Genomic DNA, 22,483 nt, shown 5'->3' on the forward strand with positions numbered 1-22,483 from the left:
GTAAAAAATCACTAACAGGAGTATAGAAAGAACAAGGAGGAAAAGAAACAACTTCGGTTCATAAGGTTACAATAAATCTTTGCGATGATGAGGAGACTGGAAAGAAAACACAGAGAACTGGATTGAATTTATTCCACCGTCGTTTGGACGAAATATTGCGTCCGTGATTGTCTATGCATTGCTATGATTGATAATGCATTTGCCCACCCCGGCCTCAAGAAAAGGGTAGGTTCACATAAATACACATACATGAGAACTAGTTGAAATTCTCGAGAATTTGCTAAGTAGGGCCTCAGAAAAATCAGTTTGCCAATTGGCCCTTAAGACGGCCCTGGGTTAAAGACCACTTAAGTGACCTGGGGCGCAGTTTCAGAGAAATTAAGTGACCCGCGGTACTGTTACAGATCACTTAAGCAGCCAACGACGAATTTACAGATCACTTAACTGACCCGTGGTACAGTTCCAGATTACTTAAACAACCGCGGCAGTTCGAGTCCCGGCGGAGACCAGATGACTTTCCGAATTCACCTCAGCATAAAATTCAGAAAATATCTGTTTCCTTGATATATTGGGCTGAGAAAAACGTCTATGTATCTCTATCGTCCCACCTGGGGGTCATTTGTTGAAGTTAAGAGAAGCCACCAATGCCTCCTCTACTTCAGCACCTCACGTCATAGTGATTGAAATAAGGAAGGAAGGGTGGTGTTTCCCGTCATGTGGATGGTAGCATGTTTACCCTGAAATGCAAGAGGGCCCGGGTTCGAGTCCCGGCGACTTTTCTTTCCAGTTCACCTCAATGTAAAATCATTTTTCTATCACAGCGAGTGCAACTCCGGTCTATCATCATGGGCGATTTACTAGCGATTGAGTTGTGCCGGAAGTGTGAGTGTACCTAACAGTCTGAGTGCATATAAAGTATTGTGTGAATTTTTCGTGCAGCCATCTACATTTCAAATTGTGAATGAAGTGTAATGATTGAATATCTTTGCCGTTTTGTAGGCCTGTTGCTCTCTGTGGTGCGACTTTTTAATGGGGAGATCGGCTCGCATTCACGCCTTAAAGTTGGGAACCACACACAACCAACTTCAACCGACTACCAATGTGGCGGCGGTGGGGTTCAAACCCGTGTCCTCGCGATACAATTCCGTCGCTATGACCACTCGACCACCACATCGACCAGCATAAAATCCAGAAAATAATTGTTTCCTTGATTTTAAAATAAAAGTTTTTCGGTTCAGAGCACATACATGCTCAACGCATGGCACGCGGGTCAAATGTGGCCCTCTGAGTCATCTGAGATGACCAACAGCAAATTACAAAATACTCAAGTTCCCCACAAAACATTATCAAATTATTTTAATGGCTCGCGGCAAATTCCCAGATCATTCAAGCTGTCAACAGCACATATCCAAATCACTTGAGTGACCCGCGGAACACCTCCAGTTCACTCGAGTGGATCGTCGTGTATTTGCAGATCACTTAAGTGGCACGAGGTGCGCTTCCAGATCCCTTGAGCTGCTTTCAGCTTACTCAGAGCTCACTTAAGCGCAACACATTAACAGTTCACTTAAGCCCCAGCCCGCGGTCTTTTTATAGACAATGTAGTGGATCTTAGCATATTTCCAGCCCATTTAAGTTACTCGAAGTGCATTTCTAAATCACTTAAATGTTTTCCTACCATTTCCAGATAACTCGGGGAGGGGGGGGGGTGCGTAGCACATTTTCAGATCACTCAAGTGGCACGCGACACCTTTCCAAACCAGAAGTGTTTCGCACTCTTTAAAAGAATGGTTGAGCACCAACCATTCTTTGGTCTAGAGCACAGTTTCCCAAACTTTTGTTCCATCGCCCCCTTCTTCAGAAATTTTTCTCTCTCATCGCCCCCAATTCAAGTGAACCCATGTTAATCCTATAAGGATAACCCAGTTATCCTATGTTAAATCCGTAGGTTCTATCGCCCCCGGGTCATTCCATCGCCCACAAGGGGGCGATATTGCCGACTTTGGAAAACACTGTTTTTTTTACAGATTCATAAAGTTTCAAGTGACGGCTGAGCAATAGGCTGGGTGAAAGAAGTCATATTTTGGGGGCAGGAATTTTACTTTAATGAAATCTAATTCTTCACCCAATTATTCTTTCAACAACAACAATAAAAAAGCTTTGTGGCTGGCCGTAGACTTCTGGAATATGACACTTTTTTGGGGGATTTATCGGCTTGGTGTTCGTAAACCGAATATTTTTTTTGTTTTCCGCAAACCGAGCCATTCGTATTTCAAGGGTTGACAGTATGCGGTAATATCTAAGACAAGTAAATAACCAAACAGCTGAAATAAACTTATTTCGAAGGAAACGCTGCCATTGCAATTGCAATAAGTTAAGTATAGATATTGTTCATTACTTTCTCATCACATAAGTAGATCAGTCAGTTCTCCAAAAGCTATAGGCAGATAGTAAACTAAACATTATACACTTGCACACCAATCGTAAGGGGAAAGGAAATTCAAAATTCTTTCAGAATTTTCTACTAATACATGAGAAACCCTATACCAACATGTGAATCGAAAAACACTTGAAATTCTTTCAAAAAAGAACATACTATGTTTCAAATTCCGTATTTCTACGTTCTATAGTTGTGAAGCTACGAGGCTTCAATGGCTATTTATTCAAATACAGTGTATCGATATCAAAATTCTCAGGAAATCCTACTGATCTAACATGTGCAAAAAAAATGAAATTTCGAGGGGGAAAACCTAGAATGCTCTAAGATATCTACTATGGCTCTTCACGGGCCCCCCCCCCCCCGTAAATAGGTCCCAACGGAAGTAAGGTATCGTATCACGTCGAAACTGTTTTGATATCATCCTAAAACTCTGTGGGAACTGAGGAAATATGGCATCAAATTTGAGTAAATATTCTAAGTTTTGAATAAGTTATAGCATTTCAAAGCGTTTTTCGAGGAAAACCCCGAGATTCTCGCGTGTATTTTTTTCCCCCTTCTTATACTTATATATCATATATTTAAACCTAAAAAAATACTTTGTAAAGTCAAATTATTCACTGAATATCAAAAATTGGAGGATACAAAGAAAATTTGAAATACTAAACACTGAATTTCATGAGAATCAGGTAAATGTCAATCAAATGCTTTATTAGAATTCACCAGTTTAGGGGAACACACACACACAGGTTTCTTAGACATTCAAAAATGTTATTGCACTTAGAACATGCACACAATATAGGTTATTTTTTGTGAATTCGCGATATATAACTGATAGCAAAATATTGCAAGACAACTTCATACATCTGTAGAAGGACTCGGGAGACGTTTGTGAACACTACGTCCTCGAATCCTATATGGAACATCTTATTTTTCCCTCGTCGCTTTTATCTCACTAATGGAGAAATTATTGATGCATTAGGATTCTAAGTTCTCTGTCTATATTTATTTTAGTCTTTGCAATCTGTATTTTCCTTTCATTTGGTAACAAAGGTTAAATATCCTTGCTTTAATAGCGTTTTTTATATCTTCCAAATATATTGCTTTTATAGAATGGCGATCGTTGTCTGTCCCGAAACATGTCCGATAACGCAATATGTAGATATACAAGGTGTTCCAAAAGCAATTTAACAAAATTGTATGTTGTGTGCTAGATAGGTTTTTTTAACCTATTAATAGGTGTCATTTTTTTAAATTATTTTTTCCCCTTTGTTTCAGTTTCAATTTTTGTTATTTTTACTGACATTGCTACTTTTTCTTCATCAGTTCTATTGATTATTTTAATTTGAAATGACACATGAAATGCTTTTTTTTATTTATACATATATTTTGTATATTTTTAATCTATATATTGAACTTTATTTGGGTATGCATGTTTATTTTATTGTTTGTTACGTGTTCTCTCTCTCTCTCGGGGATTTTTTTTAAATTTATTAGTGCCATCTTTCATGCATTCCCTTTGCATATGTTCGTGTGTATTGCTGCTTTTTCCCTGCTGTTTCTATATAATTTTATTGATTGTTTGAATTGTGCACCTGTGAAGTTAGAGCCTACTGGCCTCTTGCACAGGTTTGTATATTAAATAAATAAATAATAAAACAAATTCAAGATGTCAGAAAACACTCCTGAAAAAGCATTTTTTGCAATGCGTGATCGAATGGCTAAAATTTGGGAAAAAACAGCATTAAATGCGGAAAAACTATTTTACCCGCATTTGATGTTGTCCTTTCCCAAATATTCCGTTTTTTGAATTTGGATACATCTGTGAATATTGCAATTGAAAACATGGAATTGTTTTTTGGCATCAGGAGAGGCAGAGCAACAACTTTCCAAGTGGAAGTTAGAGCACAGGGGGACCGTATAAAAATTTATATATTTTTTATTTTATTATACAATGCATTTTCACTCTCAAAACTGGTACAGGGTAATTTTTGAACGCCTCTTAAGCATTTTTTAAAGTATAATCATACCTCTACGACAGACGGTTGCTAAGATAAAGGCCGTGCTAGCACTTACAGGACAACCTGTATATATATATATACACATGGCACAAATGATGTTTAAAAATGGTGAGCGTGAGATTAAATGGAACTTCGCTACTTGACATCCCATTTTTGACTGATGTTGCATTTACGCAACACTTTACTTAAAAATTTTGTTCAATTAATTTTCATTCAAATTTTTGAATGAAATTAACATTTTTGGAATCTAAAAGATTCATTGAGTGCCGTAGTATTTAAAAAATTTTTTTTTACAAAGAAATTAAATTTTTTATGGCTTTTAAAAAATTTAATTTTTGGAAAGTTTATCCCGATTTTCAATCTGGAGTTTTTTCCCATGACCATAAGCAAAAATAATTTTTTTTTCAAATAGTAGAAAATATATTTTTTATTCTCAATATCATGACCATTGTTTATTTTAATTACATTAAATTAGTTGATTTATATAAATCAATATGTTTATTAGTTGTAAATTTACATTAATTACAACGATAAAAAAGATTAATTAATATCCAATTTTTGAAACTTCTCAAATATGTTTAAATAACCCGTTATTATGTATAAAAAAATTGGGAAATTTGGTCTTGAATTTGAGGAGCTGTCATAAACGTGTTACGTAGACATGTGTATCGATATTCTTAGGGTGTCGAGCTATCGACGTTCATTTTTCCTTTCTTCCATTAATTATAAATGTGTTATTTCAGTGCTCATTTCAAGTATTTTTAGTAACTTTTTGCCTGCCTATTTTCTCACCAGTTTTTTAGTGAGCCTAAACTTCTGAGCTCTACTTATTACAGTATTTTTCACTCACCGCTTCATATTCGACCATGTAAAAACACTCACGATGGTGTGCTCGATCGATCGAAAAAGTTTGTTACGTTAGTTTTGAGCACCCCACCCTTCCCTGTATATGTATACAGGGTGCAGAGATAACAGTTCGCACCGCATTTTACTGGTGAACTGTTGATCTTAAACGTATACTTCCAATTAGAAAAAGTATCCAAATAACGTGTGAACCTCAGATACGTCATTCATAACATTCATACTGCAAGAGGCTGCATAGTTAAAATATAAAAAAAATAACTTTTTACACAAGCACATCCTGTGCTCAAAAACACGGTTGGAAAGTTGTTGCCTTGTCTCTACTGAGGTCAAGAAAAAAATTCCGCGTTTCTAAGTGCAAATTTCACTGAGGAATTTGAATTCAAAAATCGAAGAAAGTTGGGGGAAAAAACAACATTAATGAGGAAGGAACATTTTCTTACTGTTTTTCCCCCAACTTTTCTCCGTTTTTTGAATTAAAATATCTCAGCGAATATTGCACTTAGAAATTAGGATTTTTTTGGTCTCAACAAATTTCCAATTAGGTTTTCTGGGCACAGAATGTCGATATAAAAATTTGAGTTTTTTATTTTAATAACTGTACAATACCTTGCAATATGAATGACGTATCTGAGGTCCACGCATTATTTGAATAGTTTTCTAATTGGAAGTATGAATCTAGAATCAACAGTTCGCCAACAAATTGCGGTGCAAGCTGTTAGCTATGCACCTTGTATATAAATGTATTTGTGTGTGTGTGATGGTATATATATGATACTACCCTACCCGAAACAATGTTTTCGCATTTTGTAAAGCAAAGCATGGAATAGAAAGAAGTTGCATATTTGAACGCGGGACGGTGTGTTTGCGGATGGGTGGAGCGACAACGTGTACGACGGTTGCGGGTCGCTGCGAAACGTCAGTTTATGTTGGACGCATGTCGGTCGTTTGTGCGTAATGCCGGGTGTCAGCCGACGTAGGGCGCGATCCCGCGAGATCCAAAACTCCTCGCCCGACGGCTCGATGCGGCGTGAAATTTCCTAATCTCTACTAGATCAACGCCTGATGAGATCTCGATGCAGTGGAAGCCGAGTGGTAACTGTATAATAGAAGAGTTTTCCTTCTCGAGGGTTTTCCTTCGCATACCAACCAACCCTTACTCACTTTTCCCTCCGAAGTGAACACAGTCGACGACGGACGGGTGGAAGGCGTCTTCCTTAAACTCGCGTTTCGCATTTTGGTGCAGTTAGGCGGAAAAGCAATCTCGTCCAGGCGCAGAAATACGTCCAGCCAAGGGAAGAGAGCGGAAGCGAGAGATAGAATCACGGCAAGAAAGATGGGACAAGAGAGAAAGACCTCGAATATATACAACATAGAGGAAGGGAGAAGACGAAAAATAAAGAGATGCCACAACACTGGAAAAGATGAGAGAGAAGGAGGGTGGCCCAGGAGAAACCTTATTCCCCATGGGAAAAGAGGAAGAACGGAAAGAGTAGGAGAAGTGGAGGGGGCCCCGTGCCCCACGTAGCCCCTCTCGACGAGTCTCCCGCCATCGCCCTTTCGTTCCGACACAAGCTTTTCGTGTGCAATACACCTGAAAGTTGGAGCGCTTTGAGGTTCTTGGCGAGGCCATCCCAGCAGAGGCAATACGCCCCAGCAACATTGGCGATAGATAGATGAAGAGACGACGAAGACGGCTAACCCCCGTTTTAGACCTTGCTGACAGGGCAAGGGCTGGCTGGGATGGACGGATGATCGGGTTGGCTTTGCAGCGGCTAAGAAAAGCGGGATGGTGAGGTTGACGCGTCGGGAGAGAAGGAGATTCCTGCATAATGGAATAGGGCGGCAAACGTGCTGAATCAAAATGCCTCTGTAAAGCCTCACTCCAAAGGCTAGGATCGTGCCAGAAAACCCGTTTCCGACGATGATGACATCGTTGCTTTGCACAGAAGGATGATTCTTTAGAAAAGACTTGGTTTTTGTGGGATGCAATCCCCCATACCAACCCTCCCCCCCCCCCCGTTTTTTTATATACACACATACATATATATTTATCTCTATCTATCCATCTCTTTTATTATGTTCTCTTCGGATCTAGTCCACAGAAAATCACGGTTCATATATCCCGTTCCTCTTTTTTATATATATATATATTTTAGATGTGGTTTCCAGTGTTTCACAGAAGACTGAAAGCAATTTTGTTACATCTTCACGAAAATGTATAGGTCTATTTTTTTTTTTCCTTTTCCGATGCTGCTCCCTTTCAAAGAATATGTTGAACTTACTGGAACTGTTCGTACTTACGCTGAATGGATAAAGCGAAAGATACTTCGCGTTACGCTATTCCATAATACTTTGTGTTAACTTGTAGAGAAATACGTCTCACGACTTGTATAGATTTTTTGTTATACACGTACTAGAAAAACAACAGAATAATTTATTGTTAATTTTCGTATAAACATAATTCCTCTTATATTATTTTGATGTTTAACCAATCGACAAAGTTCTGAGATATTCATATACATTCGTTATATACATTTCAAATTATATTTCATTATTAGTGATTGTTATTCAATGTAATTACAAAATTGGTTTTACCTAAACGTTATTATGATCTGAACACGACACTACCATTTATTACGAAACCAAAAGTTTGGATTGAGCTATTACAGGGGTGGCCAATAGATGGCTCGTGAAGTAATTTTGTGGGGTCCTCGACAAGGTAAAAGTAGCGTGTATTAAACTAAATTTATAATCATTATTTGAGCGATCGATTCCAACGGCAGATTTTCTGACTAACAAACTGATACAAATTACTTATTTCTAGTGACGAAAGTAATTTAATAATTAAATAATTAATTCATTTAAATAATGTTGTGGCTTATACGCCAAAGTGGCACCACTGGTACAGCCCGAGACACTGCAGCTGACCATTATGTTAGGCCACGAACAGAAAGATGTTGACCACCCATGAGCTGTTACACCCCCTTTCAGACCCGATTATTCATTTTTCGGAATTTTCCAAATGTTTCTGCATTTTTGATACTCAAAAAATGTATTAAAAACATAAATGTCAGCAAATCTTTATTTTTTACATTTTCATTTTTTCTGTAAAAAATAATTTATTTTAACAAGATAATTCATAAAACATAATTCAATTTTTTTTTCAGCCAAGATGATGCAGGGTATGTGGATGATATACCTTCACATGCATTTTTTTCCAGAATTTCATTTTTCTAAATTTTATGTCATAAATCACAATTTTCCCAGAGGCATTTTCTCCTGGAAGCCCTCTTAAAAATCACTGAAAGTTAAATTTTAAGTGCTGCCCTCTGATGAAAGCCCCCAAAGTTCACACCATACCTCTAAAATTTACACAATCCTTGAAGTTGGTTCTTAACTTCCTGAGGTCAAACGAAAAAAAAATTCTACAGTGAGAAAAAGCAACCCAAACATTTTTGGCCCCAGTGTCTGAAAGGGTTAACAGCTATTTTCGAGTATTTTCACAATTTTGTCCGCGTAGAGTTTAAGTGGTTTGCCTCCTATTTATCCAGGAAAATAGTTCATCCACGTGGCTCAGCAGCATTACGTGATTTTCATTAAAATAATTTAAATAGTAGCAAAATAAATGAAAGTAATATGAAATGACGTCTAATCAGTACGATGGATGTGGTGAGATATACCAGCCTGCCTCATGGAATTTGTTTTAAGTGACCAAAAGAACTGAATCTCTAAATTTTAAATGGTCAGTTTCTGATTTTCTTCGATATTTCCACCTTCATAACGTGCAATCACTGCAACATATCGTCTATTCTGATTCTCATCTTTTAGACTGAAATTCCTGTATTTTTTTGTTGGTTCTCGTATATAAATACAAATACAAGGCTACAGCAGGCGAAATGCCCAACGAGGTGGCTGATAAAAAGATTCCCATAACAAATATGAATGTTATATATTTCTAAAATACAGCAACCAAATTAAAAATGCAATTATAAAAACTGAAAACTATGCATACATGATAAAATATAATACAATGCCCATAAAAAATATTTATGGTTATCTTACTCTAAGTATAGATAGCTTTTCAATTTACCCCATAGTATAGCAACATCTCCATATGGAGTTAGACATCATAAATAAATAAATTAATTAATTAATAGACGTTTAAAAAAAACATTAATTAATTTTTAAAAAATATTAATTACACATAAAATTTCTAAAACTTTTTTTTTGTTTTTTAATAACTAATTGAACTTTCCCCGAATTCCTTGACAGAGTCAATTTCCTGTATAAATATTCAAAATATACCGATTATGACAAAAGCCAGACTAGACATCTCAGTAGACCAGTGTTTCTCAAAGTGTGCGTCGCAGCTCTTAGGAGAATCGTGAACCTTTGTCAGTGGCGTTGCGACGAGCTGAAAATATTTATGTGTGTGCCTATTTACGCTTTGAAATGGCTTTCTTATGAATGCACACAATATCTACTAAACTATCCAGGGGAAGATTCAGATGAACCATGAATAGGCCAAGAAAGTCGCGAGTGACAAAAGTTTGAGAACCACTGCAGTAAGTAACTTTAACTTTGACTTTCAACTTTCACGTGTTGCCACAAAATGTTAATATTAATGCGATAAAAGTACAGTTGAAGCACATGCACTTTATAGAAACTCCAGAACTCTCGGGAAAACCTAACATGACGTGTGATCCACGTTAAAATCAAGATTCCAACTCGTGACCTGTTGAATAGTAGTTTCAAATAACTAACTTTTTAACCTTCAAGGTGTCGTTTACCTTTAATATATTTTGAAGGAAATTTGTGTATTTCCCATTAGCTTTTACCCACAAATTTATATGGATTACAATAATGAATATGTATGCGTATATCTATAGAAAAATAGAAAAATGAATGGTGTGCAAAATTCTTTGCCAAAAAAGGAATGGTATCGGGAAAAGCTCGTAAGTGATGCCTCCCCTAAGGCGATCGTCATTCACAAAAAAAAAATGCTTTTAGGCACTTAAAGTGCAGTATTGTATACAAACATCATGGGCAAAGCGAGCGTGTATTTGAATTCAGTTTTCTATGGCAATCGTCAGTCCCTCCTGAGTGCGTATGAAAAAGAGAGAGCAGTATCCATGTACACATACACAAAAGGTTGGGGATGAAAAAAAAGTATAAAGAAAGCCAATTTTTGTTCTAAATGTTCGTTCAAGACTTCGTGTGGCCCACAGTTATTGTAACACACAACACCGAAATATCTTTCCACCCCTTATCTTCTTTTATCGTGCTGTCTATCACAAGAATGGTAAGATACTTTGAGGAAGACATCTCTATAAAAAGAGAGAGAGAGAACGTTTTTAGTACGCACAACTGCGTCGACACATCCTATCTATTTAAAACCATAAGAGTAAGTTGAAACCAACATGACTATACAATTCTTGCATGTAATATGCAGAAGTACTCCCTCTCTGTCCTCTTTTGGTATTGACGACATTTGACCCCCCTCATCTCCAGCGAAAAGCAGCTTATTGAGCTCGTCTCCATCAAGTTCCCCGTGATGATTCGTACGGGGGGTTTTGCTTGTGCATTAAACTCCCCCCACCATCCTATAAGTTTTGTTCTCTCCCTGTGTAAGCCTTCCATGCGACCCCCACCACCCATTCACCCCAGGAATATTCCGGATATTCCTGAAAATAGAGGGGAGTAGAAACATCAACCATTTCAGGTGCTCCCTTTAGAAGCGGCAAGAGATAGTAGTGTGTAGACTTATTATCGAGGCTCGGGCTCGGCGGGTTTCCCTTTTGGTAGGGCTAATGGGGGTCTTATGAGGTCAGGACCGGACAATACTGGAACTCATATCACGTGGGGATGAGAATGATTCCCATCTACCGCCGAAACTGAATGAAGTTGTTTGTAGGAACGGAGGGCGGGGAGAAAAGGTTGTATGTATCTTAATGGTTTTTACTCCTCGGGAAGAGTTGGTTCCATTGTCAAAGTATAGATGACATTTTATCGAGAAGAGTTTATAAATGGGTTTGCCGCTGTGTTTCCCCCACCCCCCTCTCGTACTCATTGTGAAAGCCATTCTCTCGTCTCTTTAAAAAAGGGGCGTTTTACACCATTGTATTGTCCCACAGAAGGGTAAATGGTGCATATAAGTGACATTTTTTTTCAATGTGTTTTCAAAACTTTTTCACTGAAGGGTTTTCATCTAATACATAACTGACATGAGAATTCTCTAAATACTATAGAAAACTCTGAAATCTTATTTAATGCTTAATCCCCACGACTGTGTAAGGTGAATTCAGGGGAAAAAACTTTCACGTTATAGCCCTTCATTTCATTTCATACCGTTAACAGCCCAAGCTCTATTAATGATTGTCAATTTTATCCATTGCCCCGGATGAGGGGCTGGGTGGTGTCGTGTTCTGTATTATGCATATTAAAATATGCATGTGTTACATACACAACAATAAAACACATTAAAAAAAGAAAAAAATTTACAAATACACAACAATGGGCCAAAAAGAAAAGAATCGAGCTGTCACACGACACTTGGCCATTTTGGCCCAGCTCTCAGATATCGCCGCCACGCGAACAGATGCCTCATTCGGCACGGTTGTACATACAACTTGTATGCTTCATTGGCTCAGTGTTCATGCTGCACAGCTTATGCCCTAGCTCGGGAAGGTAAACGTGTCATTCTCTCCACCGGGAATCGAACTCAGAACCTCTTTCATACGGGGCAACCGCACTGACCATTATACCACTGATAGACGCGATATAGCCCCTGTAAAATTGCGTTTGATCATTAGGGGAGAACGGGGCTTTTTGTCACGGGTAGTTTGTCACACGCCTAATTTCTCGGTGTATGGATGATGCCCATTGTCCATAATAGTACAGTTTGTTCATCTAGTTAAAGGAATTCTTTTTAGTATTCATCAGCTTCGGACACTTTCGTAAATTTATAAAAGTTTTTTCTGAATTTTAACTGTATTAGTAATTTTTCATTGTCTCAGTTTTTGTTTTATTTCAATTTCATGTCTTTATTAATCGATTTCATCGAGTATGTTTATTTTGTAAAGTAATATATATATAAGCTATTATTTTGCATAGTTACACACACAACTTCACACACACAAACTTCCTTGTTAACAAAAGAATTGTTGTCGGAATAACTTTTTTTTGGATAATGTGGATCTGGTGCTGGTTGTCTCCTGACGAAAAAATGGGTGGTTGTCTCATGTGACAACTTACCCCTAAGGGAATTTACAGTGTGGTAGTTTGCCTTCACTTTGTTGATTTTTTTCAATATGTATGAAAAATTAAAGAATATAGTACTGTATTATAGTGAATTCGTCAACTTTATTTCAATGTAGCCTGAGAAATTACAATTCTATATTCTGATATATGCCCTCAGCGTTGATTCGAGGAGCGACTCTGGGGGCAGAAAACCCAGATCTCTATATATTTTTAGACCCATTGAGTTTACTCATTAAAAATGTTGCATATGTATATTAATAAAGATTCTCAATAATTTGGAAGCTCTTATTTCACTCTGTGCGGTGCGGGACTTGCTGTACCCCCCCCCCTCCACTTTCTGTGTTAAGATGCCACTGTTTACAAATGACAATGCTTGTCACAATAGTCAAAATTACTGTTCAAAAGCGGCCATAAGTAAAATCCAAACAAATTGCAGCTCAATTACGTTATCAGCATTCATAATTCTCGAGTGTAACAAGCAAGGGAAGTAGGATACATAAAAGATATCTATATAAACCTAAGTAATCAATTATTTCAGCTTTTTCCCATTTTGATAGGCAGATTGAAAATAAAATGGAGTTGAACAAGAGAATTTATGCTCAATTTTATAAAGCTTATTTAGTTCCACCATTTTCAATGTTTTGTAATGAGTGAATACCTAATTAACGTTGTGTCACAACGTACCCCATGTTCCCCGTGGTCTGTGACAACTCTCCCCGTACATGGAGTTGGCTGAAGTTCGAACAATTGACGTGTGCAAGAGCTTTTTTGCAGATACAAAAAATCACTCTTTCTACGAAATATAAATTTTTAAAAATTTCAGTGGCTGTCACACTCGACAAGAAATTTTTAAAAATTTATATTTCGTAGAAAGAGTGATTTTTTGTATCTGCAAAAAAGCTCTAGCACACGCCAATTGTTCGAACTTGATGTAGATATATAAAACATTTGGATTGGTTTGAATTACATACCCGAAATTAATATTGAAATGTAAAAAGTGTGACAACCATCCCCAGTCTCCACCATAGTGGTCAGTTTTAGAATACACCATACATGCTCAACCCATGACCTGCGAGCCAAATGTGGCACTCGGCGTCATCTAATGTAGCCCGCGACCGCAGAAGTAATTTTGTAAAAAAAATATATAAATAATTATTTTTATATGCATTGTTTGGTTAAACAGTGGTTATCTCATATTGTTGTACAAAAATTTATAAGAAATTGAAAAATTATAAAAAATTCTATTCGATTTTGACCCGCGACCAATTAGCAAACCACGCAAGAGCCCCAAGAAAATTACTAAGTCGCTCAAGTGATCCGCGGCGCATTTTCAAATCACACGAAATCACTGATGGCATATTTCTTGATCCATTTAGCTGTCCTTGCGCATTTCAAGATTTTCAAGTGACCCACAGTACATTTCTAGACCACCTAAGGGACCCGCGGCACACTTCCAGGTCAGTCAAGTGACCTGCGATACGTTTTCAAACCAATGAAGTAACCCGTACTCTCAAAAAGGTTGAGCAGTCATGCAGGGCTGGAACTAGAGGGGAGCAAGGAGTCAACTGCTCCAGCAGTGAGAGGTGGCAAAATCGTGTTTTCCTCGAGCGGCAAAACAACACAAAAATCTTAGTTACAGCCCTGCACTCTTAGTAGGCCTATGCACAGTGTTTTACAAAGAGTGTTCGAAAGCAATAAAGTTCCAAAAATAAGAGTTAATTTCTAAAATTTAATTGAAATATTTAAAAAAATATCGAAGAGGAAAATTGGGCTATGATAGTTTCACACAGGTAAAATGATAATTAAGGGAAGTATAAATATTAAAATGTTTACTGCCTCCTCCCAATCAAAAACTGGAGTTAGTAAAAATTAATTCTTTCATTGAAAATTAAAAAAAAAAATTCACTCTATTAATTAGTTCTATTAATTGATATTTTTGGATGGAGAACATATAAAAATTTGATTTTCCTTATAATTCCTAATTTTAATATTATAGAAGAATAACTATAGTAATGCAGCAGATATCCATCTTTATGCTCTGGTGTGTAATTTTTGATTTCAATTTTAGAATTCGACTGAATTTCTATTCATTTTTAATAGGCTACTCTAAGTGAAACACCCCATGTATATCTTGTACGCATGCGAATGTATCTGTACCCATTTTTATGCATATTAGTCTTCATTTTGATTTATACTTTTCTTACCATGGTCGTATTATAGGCCCTACCCACGAGGGCTAATTAGACTCAACCATATAGTTTCTCGAGTTGATTTCGGACAGCTTTTCTTCCATGCCACTTAACGCATTTAAAAGAAACTCGGATGCCATACACCTAGAGCTGTATTAAACCGTGGTATGACATATTATATAGGCGGCCTCAGTCTCTCTTTCAGTCTTTTCTGCATATTAGGTTTTTTTTTACAGTAGGTAGGCCTATTACAAATACAAATGCCACAGCAGGCAAAAAGCCCAACGAGGTGGTTGAAAAGAGATGCCCATGAAGAATATGGATGTCAAATATGACCTAAATACAGCAACCCAAAATAAGAGCAATTATTACAAGAAAACAAATACACACTAAATTAAAACTAATTCAAACAAATGATTATGATAAAATAAAATAGCCTACATTGCCCATAAAAACTTATGGTTGTCTTATCTAAGTATGGATAGCTTCTCGATTTATCCCAATATGTTTATCGTATTTCTTTTGAATGTGTCCATTGTGTTTGAATGCACGACCCCTGATATAAGCTATTCCATTTATTCACAACCCTATCAAAGAAAAGCTCCCTGCAACACCACAACCTAGAATTGTCCCTTACCAATCGATACTGGTGTCCCCTTGTCGAAGCAGTCGATTGACGGTGTACAAATAACTCATTTTCCATTCTATTCATCCCGTTTAAAATTTTAAACACTTCAATCATATCCACCTTCTCCCGACACCTACAGTTTTCCGATGTAAACATACTTCATAGCGCAAGCTCTTTGGCTCGCGTTTGCTTCTGGGTGGCCTCGGGGGCTGGATGCCGGGTTGTGGCTCTTACGGGTGATCCTGCTTGGCCTGGATGCTGAATGATTTTTCCAGCATCGTCTACTCTCGCGAGTATCCGCTTACATCCCGCAAGGGACAGAGTAGGTATCATGTTTGGTGTTAGATAGCTCAAGTCCCATGTACCAACAAGAGCGTGCGTAGCTCATATCTGTATCCCCTCGACCAATTTCATGTCCCTTTGTAGGTATGGTCTCCAAAACCGTACAGCGTAGGCTACCTACTCCAGGCCAGGATTAACTAAGCCCCGAAAAAGAGGAAGAAAAATCATCTACCAAGCAGATTCAAAAATAAGTTTAACATTAGCCCTACTTTTAACATAAATTTACGTTACTGAAAATCTTATATAAAAATCATATTCTAATCAATTTCACATCTCTATCAGGTATATGAAAAATATTTAACTTCGGTTAAAATTATTAAATATATTAAAAAAATATTTCTAGTTTTAAAGCAGCCTATGCAAATTGATGTGTGAATGACTCTTGCAATTAAGTAATTATTGACTCGATTACAGCGTCAAAAACATCACGAGGTTTTTTCCTGTTACTTCTCATGGTATAAAATTAGATTACTCGGATGAATGCGAAAATGCTGTTCGAAATGAAGTTATAAAAGCCTTTTATGTCCACTAATGTCCTTACTAATAATCGCGTGTGAATAGCAGAACTAACTTTATAGAAAGGATTATTTAAGCATGGTCCACGGTTCGGTTGTAGCTAATTAGCTTTAATCCCGCGTTGAAAGGAACTTGGACTACATACACTTTATTTCCATTTCAAGGGTTTCCACTGTAGCTACTGTTAAAGACCGCGAATTTGTTAAATGCAAAGATTCTCTCTCCAAATGAAAGGAAGAAGCGAAGGATCCTATTTCTCGTTAATTATGGTTGTTGGGGATGTGAATGTGTATAATGCATCGCAGATCAGTAGCGACGATATATCATCTCATATCAACGCAAATCACGAGCTCTTTATTCGCGCGTATCTTAATTGCTGAATCGGCGACCCTCCTACACAGGGTTAATGAAACGTTTCGAGAGCGCAGGGCCTTGTCCAAAACGTAGAATCACTTTCGCTTTGATAGTCCACCATCCTCTTTTCCATCATATCCTCCATCTATCTTTCAATGTTCATCTCGACAAAACCTCCTTTACTCTCACTCTCCACTATTTCGACCAATCCCGCTCCACGACGGCGACAGGTGGGAGGGTTCTCGTTCGCTGCCACCAATCGTCGATCGCTCCGATGAAAGCCGCCGGACCAATGGTTGTACGTTGACGATACAACACAGAGCAATAGCTTTTTCTCAATGCCGGGCGCGAAAACTCTGACAACGGCTATCTCGGTCCATCTTGACTTTTGACCTCAAAAGCAAAACATCCGATTGAAAGAGCGTTTTGCATGGCATTTTCCAAGTCGTGACTCAGTTTCTTACACGCGTTCCTCATTAAATGGCCACGGACAAAGCATCCAGATCGCCGTCGCCGGATGGTTCCCTTTCGCCACTGACATCTTCGCCACAACCGTGTCCACCGTGTCAGGCTAAGAACCCTTTCTCTATAGTAAGCATTCTTAGCCGAAGCGATCCAAAAAGAAGATCACCGTTGCCGTCGGCACCTATCCAGGATGAACCTAGACTCGCACCCGGTCCGACAGTAGCACGTCTCTATCTGGACTCTCAGATACCAGTGTTGCGGCCACCGGCATTTCTTCCGGTAGGTTCCGTGGGTCACCTCGCCGGACATCTGTCCCGAAAGCCGACACCTTGGTTCCCATGGGCTCATGCCCATTCTCCGTCCAAGGACGGCGGTACAGGTGAGTGTATTTATTATTTTTTATTTTCTCTGAGTTACTTCAAAACTTTGGTCAGCAACACATTAATTATTTCGCGGGGAAAGGAGGGGCTCTCCAAGTAGAGAGTGGTTCTCGTTCTCTCAGTGGGCACACCAAACCGTACCGTTACGTGTCATTTGCTAAAAAATAAACACTTACTAATACAAGTTGTACAAAATATGCATAAAACTAGATGCTGTTTCACTTTACAACCGTAACTTTCATATCTTCCGCAAGCTCTTTACGAATTTCCTGAGCTTGCATGAAATTTTGGCTGAAGTTAAACTTTGAATTTATTTTTATAGGGTAAAATTCTATGCGATATTTAAACATATAACGTTACCCCCCCCCCCCCAAATGCACATAAAAAAGTCCTAATTTAAATTTGAATTATGTCCAACTGCTCGATGCTATTATTACGTGTGACCTAAATCTGATTGATTAGAAGTCATGCATACTTATATTAATACGTTTGCTATCAGCGTCATATGTAGGCCTATGGTATATAACGCTCCAATTTTCTTATATGAGCTCAACGTCATTAATATGTGACACAGTCTTTAACAGTTTAAGATAACTGTTTGCATCAAATTGTGTCGTAAACAGATTGTTCGAGTGTAAACTGATAAAGATAAAAATATGGTGTTGGTCTGAGGATAATTACATTTTTTTTGTCGAATTTCTAAAACGAATACACAAATACAGGACTATCCATTGAGTTATGTATTGAGAAATGTCTTATGAGAAAATAAATACAAATACAACGCCACAACAGAGAGGCAAAATGCCCAACGAGGTGGCTGAGAAAAAGATGCTCATAATAAATATGGATGTCATATATTTCAAAAATACAGCAACCCAATTAAAAATGCAATTACAAACAATATATATACATGACGAAATATTATACAATATAACTTGTATAACGCTTTTTTTCAATCAATTTCAATCTTTCAAATATAATTAATTTTTTTAATTAAATATGTCATATATGTGACATGCGGGCTACAAAAGAAATTTTAATCTATATCCCCGTGTCACATATGTGCGTCGGTTTGCAAAATTACTAATTTTACTTACTTATAATATTATAAATATCAATTGGTGTCATGTTAGAACAATAAAATATCTAGAATCTGTGGTCGATTTTCCGCTGAGACCTCGTAGCGAACGCATTAAACCGGAGGTTCTTAACCGCATGTGTTCCATAGACTTTTTGTACCGACGCGTGAAGTCTGCGGACCTCTGTGCCGATAAAGGGCCACAAATCCCTTAACAAAATAATATTGAATACGTAGCAATGTAAAAACAAAGATTTAACTACTTTCTCATCCAAGCTCACGGTCCCCTTTAAATCTCCTCAAGGATCCCTAGTTAAAATGCCCTATATTAAACATAGTCAAAAAGCATTATCGGAAATTGAAGGTAAAACAAGAAAAAGGGGAATTCCTTACATTCAAACTGATGTTTGTTTTTTGGCAATGCAATTAACATTGCGAGAAAAACATTACTTTGCATTAATGTTTCCTTAAGTGTTATTGCCCCTTGAGGGGTAGGAGCAGATCGCGAAAACGTAAAAGCTTACGTATCCAACATAGGATCGCATGGGTTGGTCTAGTAAGTCGGCAGGGGAGGAGGGGGAGCTGAAAACATTGTAGGGCTTATTGTTGACAACTGTTGACAAGGGGACGATAAGTTTGTAAGACTGCTCTACGTTGAAATTATAACTTGTCTATTTTCCAATATAAATTTATATAGTTCTCAAAGATCAAAATGTTTTTGACTTGCTTTCTGTTCTGTTTAATTACTATTAAAAAAAAAAAACTGATATATATATATAATTTACTAGTCGAGACGCTCGAATTTCTCTCAGTTTTTAAATTTCCAATAAGCCGTGAGTTCTTATATTCTTGAAAACGTTAGAAGATTTTATTTATAACATTATAACTTTTCGAGCGCAGAACGTCTTTAACAAAATATGATGGTGAAATTTATAAAACATTGCATTCTGCCATTGATTACAGTTATTTTTTGTATTGTCAAACGGTAATAGGTAATATCCGTTAGTTCATTCGACGTAATTCAGAAATATTCACAAGTAAAACACGCGACCGCAATTGTTATAGTTGTTATCAGCAGCGTCGGAGCCGGGGGGGAGGGGTGCACGAACACTCACAGTATTTTGCGCAGTTTCAATCATCGCCAGAATTAATTTACAAATATGAATTTCCTGCATAAGCTCAAACAGAGCAAACACGGATCTAAAACACTTCCGACGCTTATGATTATTATCATGGGGAAATCGTGGTCGGAAATTGAAAAGTTTTCACACTAAAACATTCATCGGATCACTTTTCAATATTATCACTATTACCAATGCATGCAGATTTTATTAAGTCCGTTTCGATATCCATGCCAAAGAAATGCAAGCACAAATTGTATGGTTCTAGAAATATATAGATATAGATTCTACTCAGGATTTTTTTAAATAAAAAATGACAAAAACTTTTTATCTGATTCTCATGCTAAAATATGTTTCGCAAGCGTAATTTTGTTATCTTAATGACTATACTATCTGACCTAACCGGCTGAGGATATCTTGGTTTCATTTCTGTATCAGCCTATCAAGTAAATTGGCTGCGGAAGTGAGCTTCAACTCGCTATTGGTGTTCATACGTGTTGTGAGAACAGTGACATCACAAAATTGCAAGAATATTCCTACTAAAGGGACGTGAAATTTATAACGAAATTATAACTTTTGAAAATATTAAAAAATGGTTGATAAGTTTAGTAATTAATGTCATTTAAGCGTATTTTGGCTATCGAACGCTCAAACTTTTACAGATGATTCGTAACTGATGTTGATATACCGAAATGCAAATAATAACATTTTAAAGTAAACGTGATCTTTACGTTTTCTTAATACTATATCGAGTTGTTAATTTGACACCAGTTGGAAATTTCGTTTTTCATCCAGATTTTAAATACACCATATGAATGCATTTTTTATATATATATAAGAAAGAAAATTATTATTTATTTTTCTCTTCTAAAAATAGAGTATAGAATCACCCATGCTTCGTTTTACATTTGAGGCGGAAGCAAACATACAGGGTGTTTCAAAAACAGATGGACTAATTTCTAAGAGGCGGTAGAATGCATTAAAATAGTCTGTCTTTACATGTGCGTAACACAATTATTTTGACATCATTAAGCAATTGTATGAAAAATGATAAAATTGTTTGCCTGTTGCAACAACTTGAAAACAAAAGCAACAGAATTACGATGATACCTCATGTTCTTTCTGCTAGTAAATTGGGCATTAGTTAAATCTCGACTGCTCCAGTTGGGTGGAGCAAAGATGGCGGAACCTTCAGGATTCAGGTCACTTGATCCACCTAGAATTTTTGTGACGCGTGCACTCACCGATTCATAAACACACATAGCAATGCCCGTATCCCCCTCCCCCCGCGTGTCTTATGAATTCCTTATATACGAAAAGTCTACTACGCAAACACCAACTCTGACCATATCGCTAGATTACAATTTACTGTCATTAACAAGTTGGGTTGAAAATGAAGGCGTTATCTATCGGTGGTCGCCTCAAGTTCTTTAGGGAAAATATCTTCTCTATATCCTCCCTCGGGTTTGAACCTGGGGCTGTGACCCGTGATGGTAACCTTCACGGTGATAGACGAGCATCTTACCACCACGCCACTCGGGTGGGCATACGAAATGTCTGTAAGACCAGACACGACCCGGACTCTGTTCCTTCCGGGATGTAAGCCCTTTACCCGTATGGGTTGGGTCGTGGAGATATGAATATGGGGATATATACGCGATATGTCTGACATCCCTTGTAGCCCTTCATTGTTTTACCTTATCGGAACCCCTGAGTTGGAAGGGGTGTCACTTGATTGTCGTGGAGCAACCCACATTCCGAAATTTTGAAATCATTGAATAATACGCAATTTAAATTCGGAAAAATATTAACATAATATGTTTCACGGGGTTGGGGCCCCAGGGGCCCCCACGTTTCTTTAACAATCTTCATACGGCAATATTTCAAAACAGGCACCTCTAGTTCTTAAGTTACTTGGTTTAATCTAAAAATATACCAACATTTACAGCAGTATCATGCATTTTTGCAATAGCAGTCAAAAGACTGTTACGGTAGTTTTAGTGTTAACAGATCGCGTAATCAATATGAGGAATTTATCGTTGTAAGTAGACATCCATGTCCGAACAGGTATTTGAACCCAGGCCTACACATCCGAAGACTAGCACACCAACAACTCAACCAGGTGACAAACTATTACACTTATCAATCCGCGATTAATAAAATGAAGATAATTTAAATGTCGGCATATATCTTCCGAATAAAAGGAACATTTAACGTTAATTATTCAACATCTTTCTAATTCGTCAATTAATAGTTCCCATGTATATGAACATGATTATATTGGTATTTATAAATTTATATATGACCTCATTCATTCGCATATTAATTGCATACTCATCACTTTCAATTGCATTCATGTTTTCTGGCATGAAAGTCTTCTAGAATTCTATAATCATTTTACATATTACAAAATTCCTTCTATAATTCATACTAATAAAATCTATTGATTCAAAATAAGCGACAAGACGATGAACATATGAGAATTCCCTCATAACTATAGACGGAGATAGACTTGGAAGTCTGGGGGGGGGGGCACGTTCATTATTGCAGGGGGGGGCGATGATGATGATGATGTCAATTCATATATACATATATACTTTAGATCAGTCGACTCCACCTTTGACGCTGGGGGGGACGATGCCCCCCACGCCATCCCCTCGTATCTCCGCCCATGCTCATAATAAAAAAGAGCTAATTTTGTTGAATTTTATATACGAACAAAACAGAATTATTCACCGATAAATTATTCGTAATTGTTAAAAAAATCTTGCAACATGTTTTTAATACAAATCGCGTTTATAGCGCAGAATGCCACAACACGTAGCAAT

At 37.4% G+C, this 22,483-nt stretch overlaps 1 protein-coding gene across 1 annotated transcript in view; it reads left to right on the forward strand.

Moving 5' to 3' along the window:
* The first annotated feature begins 16,966 nt into the window (after positions 1 to 16,966).
* The window catches only part of LOC149085346 (uncharacterized), a 41,130-nt gene continuing 35,613 nt past the window's right edge, over positions 16,967 to 22,483 (forward strand). The window contains exon 1 of the mRNA XM_089233947.1: positions 16,967 to 17,455. Coding sequence (XP_089090073.1) covers positions 17,092 to 17,455 — 364 coding nt within the window. The 5' untranslated portion in view covers positions 16,967 to 17,091. The remainder of the gene's footprint in view (positions 17,456 to 22,483) is intronic.

The sequence above is a fragment of the Pholcus phalangioides genome, unplaced genomic scaffold (assembly GCF_987345545.1).
Source record: "Pholcus phalangioides strain wild (caught in Gottingen) unplaced genomic scaffold, Ppha-v1.0 ptg000007l_1, whole genome shotgun sequence".
Taxonomy (NCBI): domain Eukaryota; kingdom Metazoa; phylum Arthropoda; class Arachnida; order Araneae; family Pholcidae; genus Pholcus; species Pholcus phalangioides.